We start from the raw sequence: 16,999 nt of genomic DNA, 5'->3' as shown, positions 1-16,999 counted from the left end.
ATTTCTTAACAATTTTCTCTGCCACAAAATGGTTTTATTCCATTTCAAACATTTTTTCCACATCAAATAGCATCCTTTACTCTACTTGTTATGCTATTCCTGTTTTGTTCTCTGTTCATCTGTACATAGCATGGTATTCAACTACATTTTTACTCATTTAGTCATGTTCATTAATTTCAGTGGGTCTACTCTGAATAAACCTTAGTTAAACAGCACCTCAAGTATAGACTCCACAAATACCACCACTGAAACTGTCAGTAATTTATGTTCTTGAAAACCTTGGGGTTTCACTAGGGCTTTGCAAAATCTGCATATTTTTTTTAAAAAATTCTCTTTCTGGCTTGCACATGCACCCACCAAACAGGTGTCTATTTATGTCAGCGGTGTGCAGTAGAGGTTAGCAGCACAGCACAGCATTGCTGAGCTGGCTTCACATACGTCGCTGCCGATTACCATGAGGGAGAATGGCAAAGCAGTGGGGAGCTCAGTGCAGTGGGCATGAAGCGGCAGAGCCAATCCAAGGCTCCTGCCACTTACACTGTGCCAAGTTCCCTGGTACCTTGCCCCTCCCCTTCAGATTGACTGGCAGAGATGTGCAGCATCGGGAACCCAGGTGAGCAACGCAGACCCACCCCACTGGCTGCTACTGGTTGTATGTCTTAAAGGGGCCTAAATCACTCTGTTCCCTTCAAAAAATGGTGACAGACAGTAGTGTGCACACAGTACATTCACTACCACAAGATCTTGTGATTGCCACCAGTTTGGATGGCCTTAAAAAGGAGTTTAGACAAATTCATGGAGGATAAGGCTATCAATAACTAGATCATGATGGCTGTGAATTTCCAGAATCATAGAATTGGAAGTGACCATAAAAGTCATCTAGTCCAACCCCCTGCAATACAGGAATGACCCATGACCCTGAGATTAATAGTTATTTGCTGGGGACATGACTGGACAGAGTGCTGTCACATTCATGTCTCCTTGCTGTCGCATTCATGTCCTTGTGGACTTCCCTTAGGCACCTGGTTGGCCACTGTGGGGAGTGATTGCTGGCATAAATGGGACTTTGGTCTAATCTAGCAGGGATACTCTTATGTTCTTAATGCTGCATCCTCATGCATGCACATCTACCATATCCAACAAGATGCGGATATAATTTTTAGAGAATCCAGAACCACAGCAGGTAAGGGAACATGATATCTCACCTGATGTCCTGAATGGCTGATCTTCTGTCCCTTTTCTTTCCCCATATTTTCAAAGAGTTCACTAACAAGATAATAAATTCTCCATTTTTCATGCCAATAGCCACCATGTCGCCCTCTGGACTATAAGACACAGTGCGTGCTGCGTGGCCCAAATTTACTTTGTTCACCATCTTCTGTGAGAATTGGTTTTTAAAAGGAAGCACAATTAAATGTTTCCATTTATGTACAATGAATATAGCATAGCAAGATTATGTCACGATTTATTTTTAGCTCTTACGTTTACTTAATTCCTGGAAATACATTTAAAAGAAAATATGTGCAAGTTTTCTCAGTGGATTTATTTTTAATGTATAATTTTTCTAAACAATTATATAGTCTTACTGTAATTTTTATACCTACTTTATCAGCAATATCCCAGAGTCTGACTGTCCCATCTTCTGCAGCAGAAAGGAAAACATCACGAGAAGGGTGTGTTGCTAGTCCCCAGATAGGCCCATCCATGTGACCATTAATTAGAATGTTACATGCTGCATTTTTCTCTCCAACTTCTATTATTTCAGCATTCTTTGTCCCAACAAGAATTTTCCCCTGGAACAATGTTCAGTTAATGAAAACTATTTTTTAAAATAGCATCTGTTGATGAGGGGTAACATGAATCTATGCATAGTAACTTAGAAATCATGAACATATTTCCACTAAAGGAATTGTTGAAATCATGAAAATATTAAATACTAGGGGAGCAGGATCCTTGCTCACTCTGATTGCCAACCTCCTACTATTTCCCCCATGTTAACCCCTGAGCTTCCCTTGCAATTACTAAGCTCCCTTTTCACCTTTCCAGCCCTATTTCTGAAACCCCTTTGTACTCCTATTTTCACCTTCATTCTCATTTCCATGCCTCTTCCTCCCTCCTTGTTTTTTACACCCCTTTGCACTGCCTGGTTTTCACCTCTACCTCCTTCCCCACCCACTTCTCCCACCTCTTTTCAAGTATCCCTTGCACACAGACCATCCCCATTTCCATGCCACCTCCTCCTGTCTTCTATTTTGCAGCCCGCTTCCCTTTGCACACACATTCTCATTTTAAACACTGAGAAAGATTTGAGTAGAGCAAGAAGGAAATTGGGAAAGACTGTGCTGTATCCATATTAGCTTTTTGGTGCTAGCTTGTGCTTCTGTGTTGTAGACACATTCGTTCTTTCTGCTTGTTAAAACTTAAAGAACAAAAAGATAACCCTCATTGTTCCTCCCTTTCCAATCTAATTAGATATCTCACATTGCTTTAAACCACCACTTTCTCTCTCTGTGTTCCTCCATCCCCTCTTTGCTCAAACCTCTCCTGTTGTGAAAACTGCCACTTTTCTCCTATCAGTGCTCCTCCTTTCTTTCTCTCCCTTCCTCAATACTTTCATGCACCAGAGAGGATCTCAATATTGCTAGAGTATTGCCCAAGTCAAGAAACAGCAGTGAAAGGTACAACAAAGAAACTAAATACCAAAAATGCCAACATGCGTATATGCTTCCTCAACATGTTGTGAAGGTCACCAATCTGAATGGCTTTAAATGGGGATTAGACAAAATTCATGGAGTAGTTACATGGAGTAGCTACTAATCCTGACGGCTATATGCTACCTCCACAGTCAGAGCACTGGACTACATAAGCCTTTTGTCTAACAAGCTCTTCTTATCTAATATTTGAATAGAATTTTAACAGCTAAAATTGAGAGTGGCCATGCTATGATGCTTAGAAACAGAAAAAATAGGTTGCTGACAAATAAGCAAAGATGATATAAAACCAATATGAATCAACATGATAGATGTTGTCATCTCTTTAAGGAGACCAGCACTTACTTTGCCTCTGCACACAGAGCGAACACAGTCAATTATCTGTCCTGTCTCTAATCTGAAGGCACGACACCGCCTTAGCTCCTGATCCCATAGTTTAACTGCTCCACCTTCTTTTGATCTAGTGAAAATAAAGAAACATTATAGAAAGAATAGATAAAATCGCTCAATGTAAAATGCATGTGTTCAAATCCCATATTCCATTCATTCAATGGATATCACAGTTGAGATTCACGAATGAATAATTAAAACCGCTATTTTAAAATTTAAAATATTATGTCAGTTTTGCTATCCACAAACTATTTTGCAATGGTTTTAGCTTACTTAAGAGTATGTAATTTTTAGATTTCCACATTTGTCATAGTTGTTAAGCACATGTTTACTATTTTGTAGACGCTTCTGTTATTTTAACTATTTCATGTCACATTGTAGTTAAGGCTAATATGCTCGCCAGTGAGAGCGTGACTGCTCAACTTTTCACTCCCTTGACTTGGGTATTCATTCCCCTAATCTTAGACATAATCTAGTACATGCTTAACTCTTTCCTATGTGAGAGAAAATGACTGAGGGTACTCCTTACTTTATAATACATTTTGTTGCAGTAAGAATATAGGAAAACATAAAAAATACAAGATTATTTCTTAAAGTCAGTCACTCACTTTGAAATGATTACTTTGCTGAAAGGCTTATTAGTATTATGCTAAAGAAGATTGAGTCTAGCAGCAAACCATGCAATACTAGTGGGAAACAGGTGAAATCATTCAAATCAGTTTCCTGTTTTACTCATTGTAAATAATTAGGTAGGGAATTTTTCTAACATTTAACAAGAGTTGCCATGGTTGCTGTGTCAGTAAAAGTCGCTACTTGCTCTCCTACAGCAAATAGAGATAAATAGGTTTAGGCTGTAAATTTACTTATGTACAAATAATGAATTGTATATACTTAAAAGTAGAACTACCACAGTGTAATTTACTTCAACACATTTATGCATTCATTAATATATTTGTAAAATGTATCTGTAAGAAAACCAGACTCACGGCCTCTCCTTGCCTCCTGTTACAATTAAGCCATCTCGTAGTGTTGTGTACATTGCAAATATAGGCCCATTGTGAGCTTTGCCTACAATTCGATTCAGTATATGTTCTTTCCAAACACACACATCTCCACTGATTGTACCTGTAAATGTCAAATTATTCTGAAAAGGAGGGAGGGAATGTGTTCATCACATGATTTCAAAAGGGGGGAAATGCATATATTTATAATGAAACTACAGATGGTGCAGAGCACAGTGGACAGAATACTAACTGTGGTTAACTGCTACAAGAATTTTATACCAGTTCAAAAGATCTTCAGCAAAACGATTTATGTTATCAGTTAAAAATATTGGTTTTACCGTTTCAATACTTTAATGGCCTGGAAACAAAGCACTACCTTCTCCCATAGAAACTTGCCTGCCAATTAAGATTGGCCCTTGTCCAGGTTTTCCTGTTCTCAAAGCCAGTTAAAATGTAATTTTCTCTGGTAGTATCAATATGGAATTCCCTCCCCAGAAAGGTTTGCCTTGCACCTTCTTAACATTTTTTTAGGTGTCAGGAGAAGTCTGTCCTGTTCTGTTGCACTTCAGTGGCTTTCTAATGGTATTGGAGATTTTCTTGTAAATTGAGTGCTCCTCAGAGGGCACATGTTGCAGTGAGATAATCAGGACTGACCTCACTGTTTGTGTGGGTGGGAGCGATTGGATAGCCACAGCAACCCTAATTGGTGGTCCCTCGGTTGCTGGGCAAATCTGGGGAATTTTGTGTATTAACTGAGGGACCTTTATATACCGCTGCACATTGCATCCTCTTTTCGCCTCCTGTACCGGATCACCCACCCACCCTCCCTATATTTAGGGTCTTGCTATGACCTTGCTATGCCGTCGTGGGTCGTCTGTTTTGGGACAGGGGCCTGGTAGGAATTTTCCCATTTGGTTGATTGGCTGGTGCCACTTGGGTTTCGCCTGCCACATAGCAAACTGTCACAATTTTGTAAGGTTTGGCAGTTAGGCATTGGTTCAAGGTGGTCCAGAGGTGGGGTTGGAATACCTGTCCCCTCCAATGCGCAAAGCTTTTCCATTAAAGGAATCCAGGGATTCACCATGCTTTTGTCAACCCCTTTCGGGGGGGGTAGGGCCACACAAGAGTCCCTGGGAGCATTTGGGGTGAGCTTGAGTCTGATTCTGGACCATTGCTCCCCCATGATGTTTACCTGTACTGACAATATGGTGGGGCCCAGTCGTCATTGCTGCCCTGCTGTGGTCATGTGCAGCTAGTTGGGAACCAATGCCTAAACAAACCCCTCACTATCTGTAATCAATAAGGTTGTGGCCAAAATTATGCCAATAACCTAAAAACTAAAATCCGTGTCAATTGTGTCTTTATTTTTTGGGAAGCTCCTGGGGATCTTAACATGCAATTACCGTTTATTCTGTTTTTTATGTGAGTTTTCTGCTGGTTCTGATTAGATTTTCTTGTATCTGTATTTAAAACTGCATTTGACCATTCTGGCAAGATTCAAACATCATTTAATAAATAAACAAACAAAGAAATAAATAATGTTCTGAGTTTATAATATAGAGGAAAAAATGTTCAGATCTGGTACTCAACCGAGGTTTCAATCAGATTCTAGCGAATTATGGATGCAGCACAATATTGGTAACTGCTCATAAAACATTTGCTCCAGAACTAGTTTTTATCAGAGAAGTCTGAATCACTACTAGAACTTTCCTCAATACCCTCAAATGTTTTTAAAAATATTTTTCTAAATAAATCAGTTTTTCTAAATATACAAAATATCTGCATTGGAAGGCGAAGTGTTTAAATACTATTCAACGGCTTCAAAATCTATAATGCAACTTATGTTTGAGCTGCTTAGTCTTTAAAGTAGTAAAGGCAGTCATAGTTTAATGAAATATGGAAACATCAACAGTAAAAAGAGTAACTGTAGTAAAGAGTATGTTTATTTACTTACAGCTCCAAATGCTACAGACAGCATAGTCTGCATTCGTGCATCTTCTATTGAACTTGTTTGTCCTTTTTTACTTAGAAGTGCTCTTCCAGCAAGTGTCCAGAACCTCACATGTTTTACTCCTACTGAAACAAATTGTGTGTCGGAGTCAGGCCTGAATTCTGCTACAAAAATACGCTGATTATGACCAGCTCTACTAGCGATTTTGGCACCTAATAGGAAGAATTAATTGTAATTCAAAGTCACATATAGACAATTGTATTGTACCAATAAGTAGTGATTAATGAACAAGATAAATGTGTTTTAGACAAACAAAATACCTTCCTACCTTCCTGCCATTTCCAAATGGTAATGGTATGTTCAGGATCCAGCCCTACAGACAGAAGAAGCTTGCCAGTGGCACTAAAACTGACTGAACAAACGCCTTTTGAATGGTAGCATCGCAATACAGACAATGTCTGCTTATTCATTGCATCCCATACGTGAATACAAGGTGCTGTAGCTGTACAAATATAAGAAGATCAGTAAATTATTTTGTTGGTTAAAGCTTGTAGGATTTGTAACACTTAAATAATTCAACTAACTTTAATTAAAAGAACAAAACCTGAAATTATAATCTTGCTTTCTGAAGCCAACACTGCAAAAAGTGCTCATTTGGGAAAGTATTACCCAAATCTAGAAAAGATACATCTAACAGCAGAACCTTCTTCTTCTTAAGTCTCATTCAGTTCCCCCTTAACACAAGAACAAAAAACTGAATTTTAAATTATCTATATAAAATTATACACACCCTTACATTTGTTTAATGACAAGGGAACAAAGCATGAATACAGACTGCAGTTCACAAGTTTACAATTTAGACTGCAATCCTAAGTGCACTTACTAGAGAGTAAGCCCCACAGAATTCAATAGGACTTACTTCCAAGAAGACAGAGTGAGGCCTGTACTGTTAATCTAATTTGTAATACATTGTAATACATTGCTTGAATTTGTAATACATTGTAATACATTGCTTGTAATGCATTGTATGAATGCCAGGTAGGAACCCAACAAGTCATCTGTGCAATAAAGTAAAGATATCTATATATGGTACAGGGGCATTCATGGGTGGCAAGAGTCTATAGAAGACTGAAATATATCAGGGAAATATGTTTTCCAGTGCATTTTTCAGCACTACACAATCCCAGGCCACACACTGCCAGTTCTGAAATGTGCTCGATGCTGTTTTGGAATGTGACAATGGTCAACAAGGACCACAGTGGAAATCTAAAAGGCTAGGCTTCTATCCTCATCACGTGTCCTAGGAGGAACATACTATGCTGATTGTGCACTATAGGCTACACAAGTGGCACAAGACATTATAATCAAGGGAATCACATAGATAAGAGTTCAGAAACAACAACAACTGCTCTACATAGGCAAGCATGTGCATTATCCTTTTCTGTCAGCTGTTTGATACACATCTATGTAATATGACTACCTATTCATGCAAGATGAAAACAACTATACAAGATCACAGCTGAGACTATGACTTTCAAAGGAACATAATGATATTTCACAAAATGGATTTGATAGCACTGATAAGCATTCTGGATGGCTGGTAAAAACTGCATGACAATACAGTAAATGAGAAAGATGATTTCTTTATTAACTCAGTCACCAAGGCCTCTTGAGTGAATAGCTAAACAAAATAATATTTATAACAGAAACATTTGTTGTCAGCCCCAATGATTTTCCAGAAACTGAATTAATTAAAAGTTATATAAATAAGAAAATAGGTTATAAAATGTTTTATCACTTATCAAAACACTGGGGTGGTTGTGGTGGGTATAATACAATAAACTTTAGAATGTGTTAAAATTATTCTTTGACTTCATCTAAAGGAAATCTTGCATATTTATATCTTGTTGAATTTTGTGTTTAGTGCTAATGTTGTAGCATTTGATATCATGGAAATATATTCAGTTAACCTACCTACAGTACTGTGCGTAATGTCAAAAAACCTAGTTATACCTGAAGGTGTTAAAATTTAGTTTCCCTTACCTGACATATCTGCTGTGTCTCCTGTAATGGAAAAGCAGCAGAAAAATAATTACAACCAGAATGAAAATAATAACTAAAATATATGTGGTATAAAGTACAAGCTTTGGTTTCAGAATTGTTGTCTAACAATATGAACCCTGTGGCAGGTATATTAAACGGGAACTTACTATCCATATATAATTAGTTGTTATTGCTTCCACTAACAGAATATACAGAGTGGCATGGAGATGCCTTTCCTTGAACAATGTTTAGTTAGAAATTAAACAAACTTGAGTGATGTTGAATTCTCAGTTGCATGGAGAGCAAAATTGTTTGGTTAGAGATGGTTTAAAATAATCTTTCTTTCAACAGTTGGGAAAAAATAGCAGAGGACTATGTGTAATGCCATGGTTTCACATTACACGAGTGAGCCTTGGACTCATCTACTTTCTTTTCCTTATCCCTCTTTCCCCTTCTGCATTAAGATTCAGTTAGTAATTTCTTATTTAAAATAGGTCATAGTTTGCTGAATGGTGGTTTACATTTGCCTTCTAATCCAGAATTGGTAAGCACAGTTTTTCGTTCAGACATGATGGCAAATTCTTTGTGCTAAACAGGACGTAAGTAATCAAACCTGAGCCTGCGGAGACATGGGGAGGAAGAATACAAGTCCACAGCATATTCCTGATCCTCCAATCCATGTTTTGTTAGATCTTAACCAACTCAATGTGTTTGTAAAAAGTATCAACATCCAAAAACGTAATAGATCCAGCAATGACCACTGTCATAATTGCCACTCTTAACATATTTTCTGTGATATTAAGTTCATAGTTCAGATCCAGATTCTACATGTGTTCTTGAATGCAGAAAGAGATCTCAAGGATGCAGGTTCAACACTCATTTAAATGAAACGAGCAGATCTACTTGTACATTCTTTTAAAGAAGCCTCCCTCTCTAGAATGAGAAGTATAGGGAATTCTGTGCATACATTGGTGCACCTACTCTCAGATTCAATTGCTGGATCATGACATCTACCTTAAACTTGTCATTTAAACCATATCATGTTTGGATGTGAGAATCTTCCAGACTGCAGTTCAAAATTCCATCTGTTCTGGCTAAATACTTTGTGTTCTGGTACATATTTAGCATCATTTTAAATCAAATTGCAGAAATACTTTCCTACCCCAAATTATATGATTAGCTTTTGGCAATGATTTTTGTACAAAAGGGACCACTTTCATCCCTGCACAACTTAAATCAACCCATTTGACAATTTGTTCTGATTACTGTGCGCTGGATTGTTTATGATCACGGCTTTTCAATTAGTGCACTTCTGATTTTTATTTTGTTACATATTTTGAAAGCTCAATCTTTTTATATTATCTCTGCTTCAAAAGTGTACTGTATATTTTTCTCTTCGTTTCTCCTAAATAAGTGAATGATCATCAATGTCTATTGAAAACAGTATAATGCTGCAACAGGCAATACTTTATCACATAGCTGCACTGGGTGCATGGTAGAAAAAAAATATATCCAGACCTTAGCACTTGGCAGGATGTTACAGAGGACCAAGTTATCCTAGGGTGGCAGAGTTTGCAGGATTGTTTACATGGGCTCAGTATTGATGTGAAGGTACAACCTACACTGCTGTAGCTTCTCAGTCTTCACAGAAGATATTGTGGAGTTTGTGCACAATGCATCTATCTGCAAAGCGCACAGACCTACTTTGCACCCCTAGGGGGTCCCTGCATTCCTTCGTCCATCTCATAGCAATGGGCATTTTGCTCTGTGTTGTGTATGCTGGACATGATAGTGTACATTGTGGCAGGTGTGGAATCAAAAAAGAAAATGTTTTGTGATTAAATGGGGCTCAATAGCTTTAAAAAATCATTTTGATAAATCTGCAATAAAATATAGCATTAGCATCCTTAAGCATCAATGTGTTTTTAAAATAATTTTCAGTGTTACAAGAAAAAATATAATTGGCACAGGTAACTGAGTAACATTCATACAAACAGAAGCAGCATAAGCAAATGCTTTCTTCTATCTATGAATTCACATGACTAACTGTTCATGCATATATATTAATTTCTTTTTTAAAAAATACAAACATACCTACTTGGCCAGTTGCCACAAGGTTGATAAACTTGGGGTGCTGATTTATAGTGAGGCACAAAATATCATCATTATGTTCCTGGTAAAAAGACTGAGAGCCTACAGAGACAAATACGGTATATTATTTAAAGTACAAATATCACATCTATGAGGGGAAAAGAAAAAAAGAGAGAAAATAAAAACACTGTATCAATGCCAGATGGAATCTACTGTATATGTTTCCTACCTGTTGCCACATTGTACAGAATTCCAACAGATGCAGTGTGATAAATTATATCAGCACCATCATTCAAATAGTGCACATTGTTCCTGCCATCTCTACCACGATAGCCAAACACCAGCTCCAGCACTAGATCCTAAGAAAACAGATTTATGATCACCACCAGCTTCCTTGTGAATAAAAGCAATTTCATGATTTCATCTTTGAACAGCACTGTACAAGCAGTTTAATGAATTTAATTTTTTTTCTTTTAATAGTGTTCCAAAGCATCAAGAAAAATCCTCTAACTCACTTCACCACATATATATTGGGGGTAAACAGGGAATATTCTGCTTGCAGTATTGACCAGCCCGCAAGTTTGCCCCCAAATTCCCCTTTTATTCTGCCAGTCTGTCTGGGCTATTGAAAGATCCCCTTAAATAGATGCAGAATAAATTATCATTTATTCTGCCTGTTTGTCCACAAGGCATTTGTTTACAAAAGCTGTTTAATTAAATTTCTATTACACCCCATATAGTTGGTTATAATGAAGTTTAAATGAGAATGTTAATAAGAATAGCACGTTTTCTTACCTCTATAGGTCTCTTTTTTTTGCCAACGTTATTTGTCTGAAGTTTTTCAGGCTGAGGCAATGCCCTACTAACTGGTGGTCTGAAACAAAGAACTGTGAATAAGAAAAGGTTGTCTGTCACCCATTCAGTACTAAAACAGCATCTTCTGAACTATCGCCTGGGTAGAGAAAGCTGTAAGATACTTTGCTAGGACAGCCTTATAAACAAACCCTGAAAGTTATTACCCTACAAAGAAATGATACCAGTCTGCTGGGGGCTGGCAAAGAAGGGACAGAGAGGTTCATTTCTATACTGATTGAGGAGGAAGAAGCTACCCTCCTCTAGCAGTCCCTTCGTTACTATGTTGGGTACAGTGAAGTCAACAGAGTACTTCATCCCTCTTCAACCAGCTCAGTTACTCACCTGCATGGGATTCCATTCACTCTTGTGTGTGCAATTCCTAGTCACCAATGGCCACCAGACAGACACGTGCTTAAAAACAAGGCTGTGCTTGTACCATAGGGACCATTTTATAAGCAGTTATTTTATTTTGTATATTTTATTACTTCTTTTGATCAATGTTGTATATTTCCATCATGTGGAAAGTAATAATCCAATGGCGCAGTGCACACATGATGGAATACATGATCTTACAAGTCATGGCTCGTAACGAACACACCCATCCATCCCCTTGTATTGTGCAAGAACACAAACCATGAGATTCACATGAAATGCTAAGCCAACACTGGTTTGTTTCCTACACTTGTTCACAGCAAAGCTATCTTTTCTGAAGGCAGCCCTGTTTAGGGAAGCTTTTAATGTTTGATTCATTACTGTATTTTATGTTTGATGTATTACTGTATTTTAATATTTTGTTGGAAGCCGCCCAGAGTGACTGGGGAAGCCCAGCCAGATGGGTGGGGTATAAATCATCATCATCATCATCATCATCATCATTAGCGGTTATTAGCTTTCTGTTGCTTTATAGCACTCATAGTTCCTCTGTTCCTAATCCCCTCATTGTTGTTCTATTATCTGGTCAGTACAGTTTTTATTGTATGCATGCACACCATACATTCATAATACATTTAAAGCACTTGGCATACCACAAAGAATCCTAGGAACTGTAATTTATCCCTCACAGATGTATAGTTTCCAGCACCTATTAAAAAAAACAACTAGTTCCCAATATTCTTTGTTTTAAATGTGCTTTAAATGTATGGTGTATATGCAACATTAAATAAATAAATAAATAAATAAATAAATAAATAATATTTGTGCCCCACCCGTTTGACTGGGTTGCCCCAGCCACCCAAAGACATCAAGGGCCCAACCAGAAAATCATGGTTGTATTTTATAATAGTTTAATGTTCAGTACCATCAAATTTTAAAACATTGCATGACATGCACTTTCCATTACTTTAATGACAAAAGCAAAGAATGAAGACAATTTGACAAACACAGGTTGGTGATGTAACACAGACCACTGATAAAGATCTCCAGTCTTACTGCACTACCTCTGAGATTGATGGCAGTGTATGGGGTAGAGCAATATGGAGGGGGCTGGACTCAGAGGACAAGGCATGGGCTTTGAGTGAAAGGATGGGATTTTGTATGCTATTACTAGGCTCCTGATAATGGAGCAGAGATCTTGGAGACCCCTCTGATCCTTGCTAAACATAAATGATATGATGACATGGCACAGGCAGTGAACATACTGTATATAACAGAGGGCTAAAAAGCACAATGTTGTGGAAGCCACTGCAAAATAAGAAAGGAATGTCTGCTAAGTTTGTGAAAGGAAATCAGTTTCCAAAAGAAGTACCTTTCCTGTGCTCAGGGTTGGTATAAAGTACAAGTTAGTAATTCCTATACTTAAATTGATTCCCGCCCCCCTTTTTCCTTCAATACTTAGGAATGGTAGTGGAAGTAAATAAGAGTTAAGCCTCCAAACCTGCATAACCATATGGCAACCCCTCCTGTTATGGCTAGCTGTAGATTTGTTCTCTAAAGTGTACTAGAATTCTAAGAAACTAGATGAACCAATTCACACAATTAAAACATTTCTAAAATGATACTAAATCTAAAGTTGTACAAATGAGGCTGCAGGTACAAACACATGTTTTATTCGGATATTGCAGAATTGATATCAAGGAAACCTCATTGAACAAGAAAATCAGTAACCCCTCACAAACTATAAAAAGTGAATGTTTATGGAAGTATGCCCTACTGTGTTCAGTGAGGCACACTTCCAGTAACTATGCAATCTTAAATAAGTTATCATCTGAAAAGAGTAGACTTTTTAGACTCAAGATTCATAGCTCTTGCTTTGAGATGGCTTTATTAAACTATGTTTTTTCAGAAAGACGGTTGTGGGGCAGGGGTGCATTGGACTTGCCTCGGGTTGACGGGGCATCTGCTGGGACTATGTATCTGCTTTGGGGGGGGGGAGAGGAACAGCTGTGGTCACTGTGGGAAAGGGGAGCAAGAAAAGGGGCTGCTTCTACGTTGCGCTCCCAGAACAGCAGGAGGAAGAGGAGGAGGAGGAGTGAGGCCTGTGAGGGAGGCTCCTCATCCCACAGCTTCCTCCTCCAGCGAGTGGCTCTGTGGTGGCGGCGCCTGCAGGGCCTCCAGCCAGGCCTGGGCCCATCGGCCGCTTAGGGAAGCAGAAGAAGAAGAAGAAGGGAGGCCCAACATGGCTCTTAACTTTGCAAGGGGGAGAAGTGGAGTCTGTTCAGCCAGCCAGAGGCCCATCAGAGTGATAGACAGACTGATTGCCTGCTCACTTAGTGTGCCCCCTCCCAAAAAACGGACATTTTTCAAAATTAAAAAAATCCACCTCGATGGTGATTTCACCTTTGGAATCCTGGGCATCTCTGGAGAAATCTGGAAGTATGGCAACCGTAGTTAACAGCAACTGGCATACTGGCATAGAGTTGCATTAGGCCGAAAGCTTTGTTTGGGCAATGACACAAACATGACACCCCTATGCCAACAATAACCCATGTGGATAAATATAAGGATGGATCTACACAGATATTTTAAAGAACTATGAAAAAAGACCGCTATAAAAGCTCCCAATGCAATTTACCATTCACTTTGGATTTTAGCTCTACAGCACCATCTGGTGCCACATTTTTATAATGCACATATAATGTTATACTTGACCTGTGTAGCTCAGTCCTAAATTTCAGCCAAGTAAATGATACAGCCTCATACTAAGGGAGGGAAAGGGGTCCCAAACTTACCATTATTTACTTCCCCAAGGTTTTTAAGGTGGTTCCACTTCCACTTAATATATTGGATTTATGCATACAGTTAAACTTCATTTGCTAAGAGCTGATTCAAGCATTGGTGAGGGCATGTGGTATAATCCCAAGCATGCAATCCTCCCACTTCCATATTGAGGTAGTACAGTCCTCATCCTACACCTTTAAACATACTCTATTAGTTTGGGAAGCATAGATGACAAGGAAACAAGTTACCAATTATTCCTTACAGCAGACTCAAGATTTGCCACTGAAACTGAAAATAATAGTGACATCTATCATCCTGATGCCATTTTAAGGTAGCAGCTGCACATGGTTTAAACGAAGAAGTCAAAACTGCTTCTGAAAACTGTGCTCTGTGACAGGAGAAATAACAGCTTCGGGACAGAAATAAGCGCCCATGTCAGTGAGGTAGACACAGAAAGACAATGTAAGAGAACAGAAAAGCAGAAGATTCACCAAAGCAGTGAGTGAGGTTCTGAAAAGCAGCAGATGATGGAGTAAACAGGTTCTAACAGATACTTCAGTACATGAAGGAAATAGTACTAATATCTCTTTGAAGAGCGTAATGCTAAACAGGTAACAAACCTATAGGCAAAGATAACTTCCTGCAGGTTTTTGTTTAGCCAACTACTAAATAAGGCTTCTCTCTAAATATGTTATGCTGTGAAAGTAAAATAGGCGGGAATAACCATGCACTCCATCTTAAGCTGGGATATGAATGTGCTAATAAACAAAATAATAACTAGATTCATAGGGGAAATTTCTATGGAAGCATACCATATGAAAATGTCCTTAAGATTTTCTTGAACTTGTAATTCTACTTTATTTTATTTATGTTTAGTATTTTAAAAATATTGTTAAATTGAGCAAATTTAATGAGGGTCAGGGTGAATAGAAGTGTTTACATTTGCAGAGTTCTATATATGTACAGAAAGTAGCATGACAGCAAGATGTTGAAGGCTGGTAGGAACATGTATATGTGTATTAGGGACACCAAAATGACAAGACAGCTTTGCGTGGAAATGGAAGATGGTGCTGAAATATGAAAAAGACATTAGCAAAGTAAAAGCATTACCTGGAACCTCTTTTCAGCAGCAGAAGGAAGAGAGAATGATTACTTATTCCAGTTTGGTTTAATGATGAATTGGTGAAAAGTGTGTTTTAAGATAAGAAAACCAAGCATCTAAATTTTATAGCAGAAAAGATATTATGTAGAATTGTGTTGAACTGATCCTCTGGCAATATCCAAGTGTAAGAGATTTTATTTTGTGGTTATGTTTTTTTGTTTACAAAGGTAATATTTACAGGTATAAGATGGAGAGGGATTTAAAAAAAAGTTGAGACATAATTTGCAAGAGAGGAGTAGTTTGGCAGCATAAAGAAAAGGAATAGGGAAGTGAAGGAGTGTTGGGAGAAGGAAGAGTCCATAGTGTAAGGAAAATGAGAAGGAATATATTACCTCTTTTGGGGCACAAAAGAGTAAGTTTGCTAACTATTTATTCAAGTTCCTCTATTTGGCAAAGAAGGCTCATCAAGCATGCTCCAACACCGCACAATAGAACAGTGATGCAGGAGAAGAACTTTTACAAGCTTTCAGGAAAATATCTAACTTGATATTCCGCAGGTTTCATTAAACAAAGGCAATATAATTGCAAATAAGACAGAAAATATTTGCTCATATAGCTTTTTAGTACAGAAAAGGATGGTTTTGGAAAACTCATTTTTTCATGCTTCTGCCTGCTTACCAAGTTTCTGGATCACATTATTGTGCGTATGCCTGGGGTGCTCCTCTAATCATTACACTAGTCACTAATTCTCATATCAAATTCTAATTACTTTTTCATAATTCTTCACCTGTTAACAATGAGGCAGCTTTGTAATTTTTTCACTCATATAGCTAATTGCAAGTACCCCAGGCGAAAACCCAAGCAGAAAACTGTACCCAAGACTCACAGGATACAATCACTCCTCCCCCTAGGTTTCGGAGGCTAGAAAAAGGGAAAGCAAAGCTGCACTTGTACCAGACTCAGCACTATCCAACAAAGGGCAGTACAGAGCCACATGCCGGGTTCAAGGCTCTTAGGTTGACATTGGGAAAAGCAGAATTGCATTCAGAATGACACTGGCAATGGGGAACTGAAGAAGTAGTGACCGAGAAAGTGAGTGGGGGAGGAGGTGTGTGATAATCCTCTAAATAAGTATTTACAGTGGTACCTCGGGTTAAGTACTTAATTTGTTCCGGAGGTCCGTACTTAACCTGAAACTGTTCTTAACCTGAAGCACCACTTTAGCTAATGGGGCCTCCTGCTGCTGCCGCACCGCTGGAGCCCGATTTCTGTTCTTATCCTGAAGCAAAGTTCTTAACCTGAAGCACTATTTCTGGCTTAGTGGAGTGTGTAACCTGAAGCGTATGTAACCTGAAGCATATGTAACCCGAGGTACCACTGTATTTACCAAGACATGACAGGGAAATAAATCAAAGTTTTACAGCAAAGACCATTTTTATCACAACCATTAGCAGGAACGGCTTGTACACATTGGGCCATATTCAAATAAATCACAGCAGCAGTGGAAAACACTGCAATGATGCTCACTAGTGCAATGAGGCTTCCTCCCCCTCTTCTCTACCCCCACTTCCCCAGAACCAGTTCTGGAGGATCAGCAGAACAGCACAAAAGGGGAGGAGAATAGACATAGTCACATCAGGCAAGCAGAAATGCTTGCACTGATGGAACGGCCTCCTTTGACTACAACTTTGAATAC

General features: G+C 38.5%; 1 protein-coding gene across 15 annotated transcripts in view; it reads right to left on the bottom strand.

Annotated features, from left to right (window-relative positions):
- EML5 (EMAP like 5) overlaps positions 1-16,999 on the bottom strand; it is an 86,760-nt gene that overhangs the window by 4,440 nt on the left and 65,321 nt on the right. For 5 of the 15 annotated variants that reach the window (XM_081857752.1, XM_081857743.1, XM_081857749.1 and 2 more), the window contains 10 exons: positions 10,986-11,064; positions 10,420-10,549; positions 10,194-10,292; positions 8,100-8,120; positions 6,385-6,558; positions 6,060-6,268; positions 4,088-4,245; positions 3,057-3,171; positions 1,605-1,793; positions 1,206-1,378 (listed from right to left, as the gene is read on the bottom strand). In XM_081857752.1, coding sequence (XP_081713878.1) covers positions 1,206-1,378; positions 1,605-1,793; positions 3,057-3,171; positions 4,088-4,245; positions 6,060-6,268; positions 6,385-6,558; positions 8,100-8,120; positions 10,194-10,292; positions 10,420-10,549; positions 10,986-11,064 — 1,347 coding nt within the window. Of the gene's footprint in view, positions 1-1,205; positions 1,379-1,604; positions 1,794-3,056; positions 3,172-4,087; positions 4,246-6,059; positions 6,269-6,384; positions 6,559-8,099; positions 8,121-10,193; positions 10,293-10,419; positions 10,550-10,984; positions 11,116-16,999 lie in introns of those variants that run through there. The other 10 variants (XM_081857750.1, XM_081857751.1, XM_081857748.1 and 7 more) reach the window with 9 other exon arrangements.

Source organism: Podarcis erhardii (assembly GCF_964252035.2).
Source record: "Podarcis erhardii genome assembly, chromosome: 1".
Classification (NCBI taxonomy): Eukaryota; Metazoa; Chordata; class Lepidosauria; order Squamata; family Lacertidae; genus Podarcis; species Podarcis erhardii.
The sequence above is the reverse complement of the archived record's forward strand: the minus strand, read 5'-3'. Positions and strand labels throughout refer to the sequence as shown.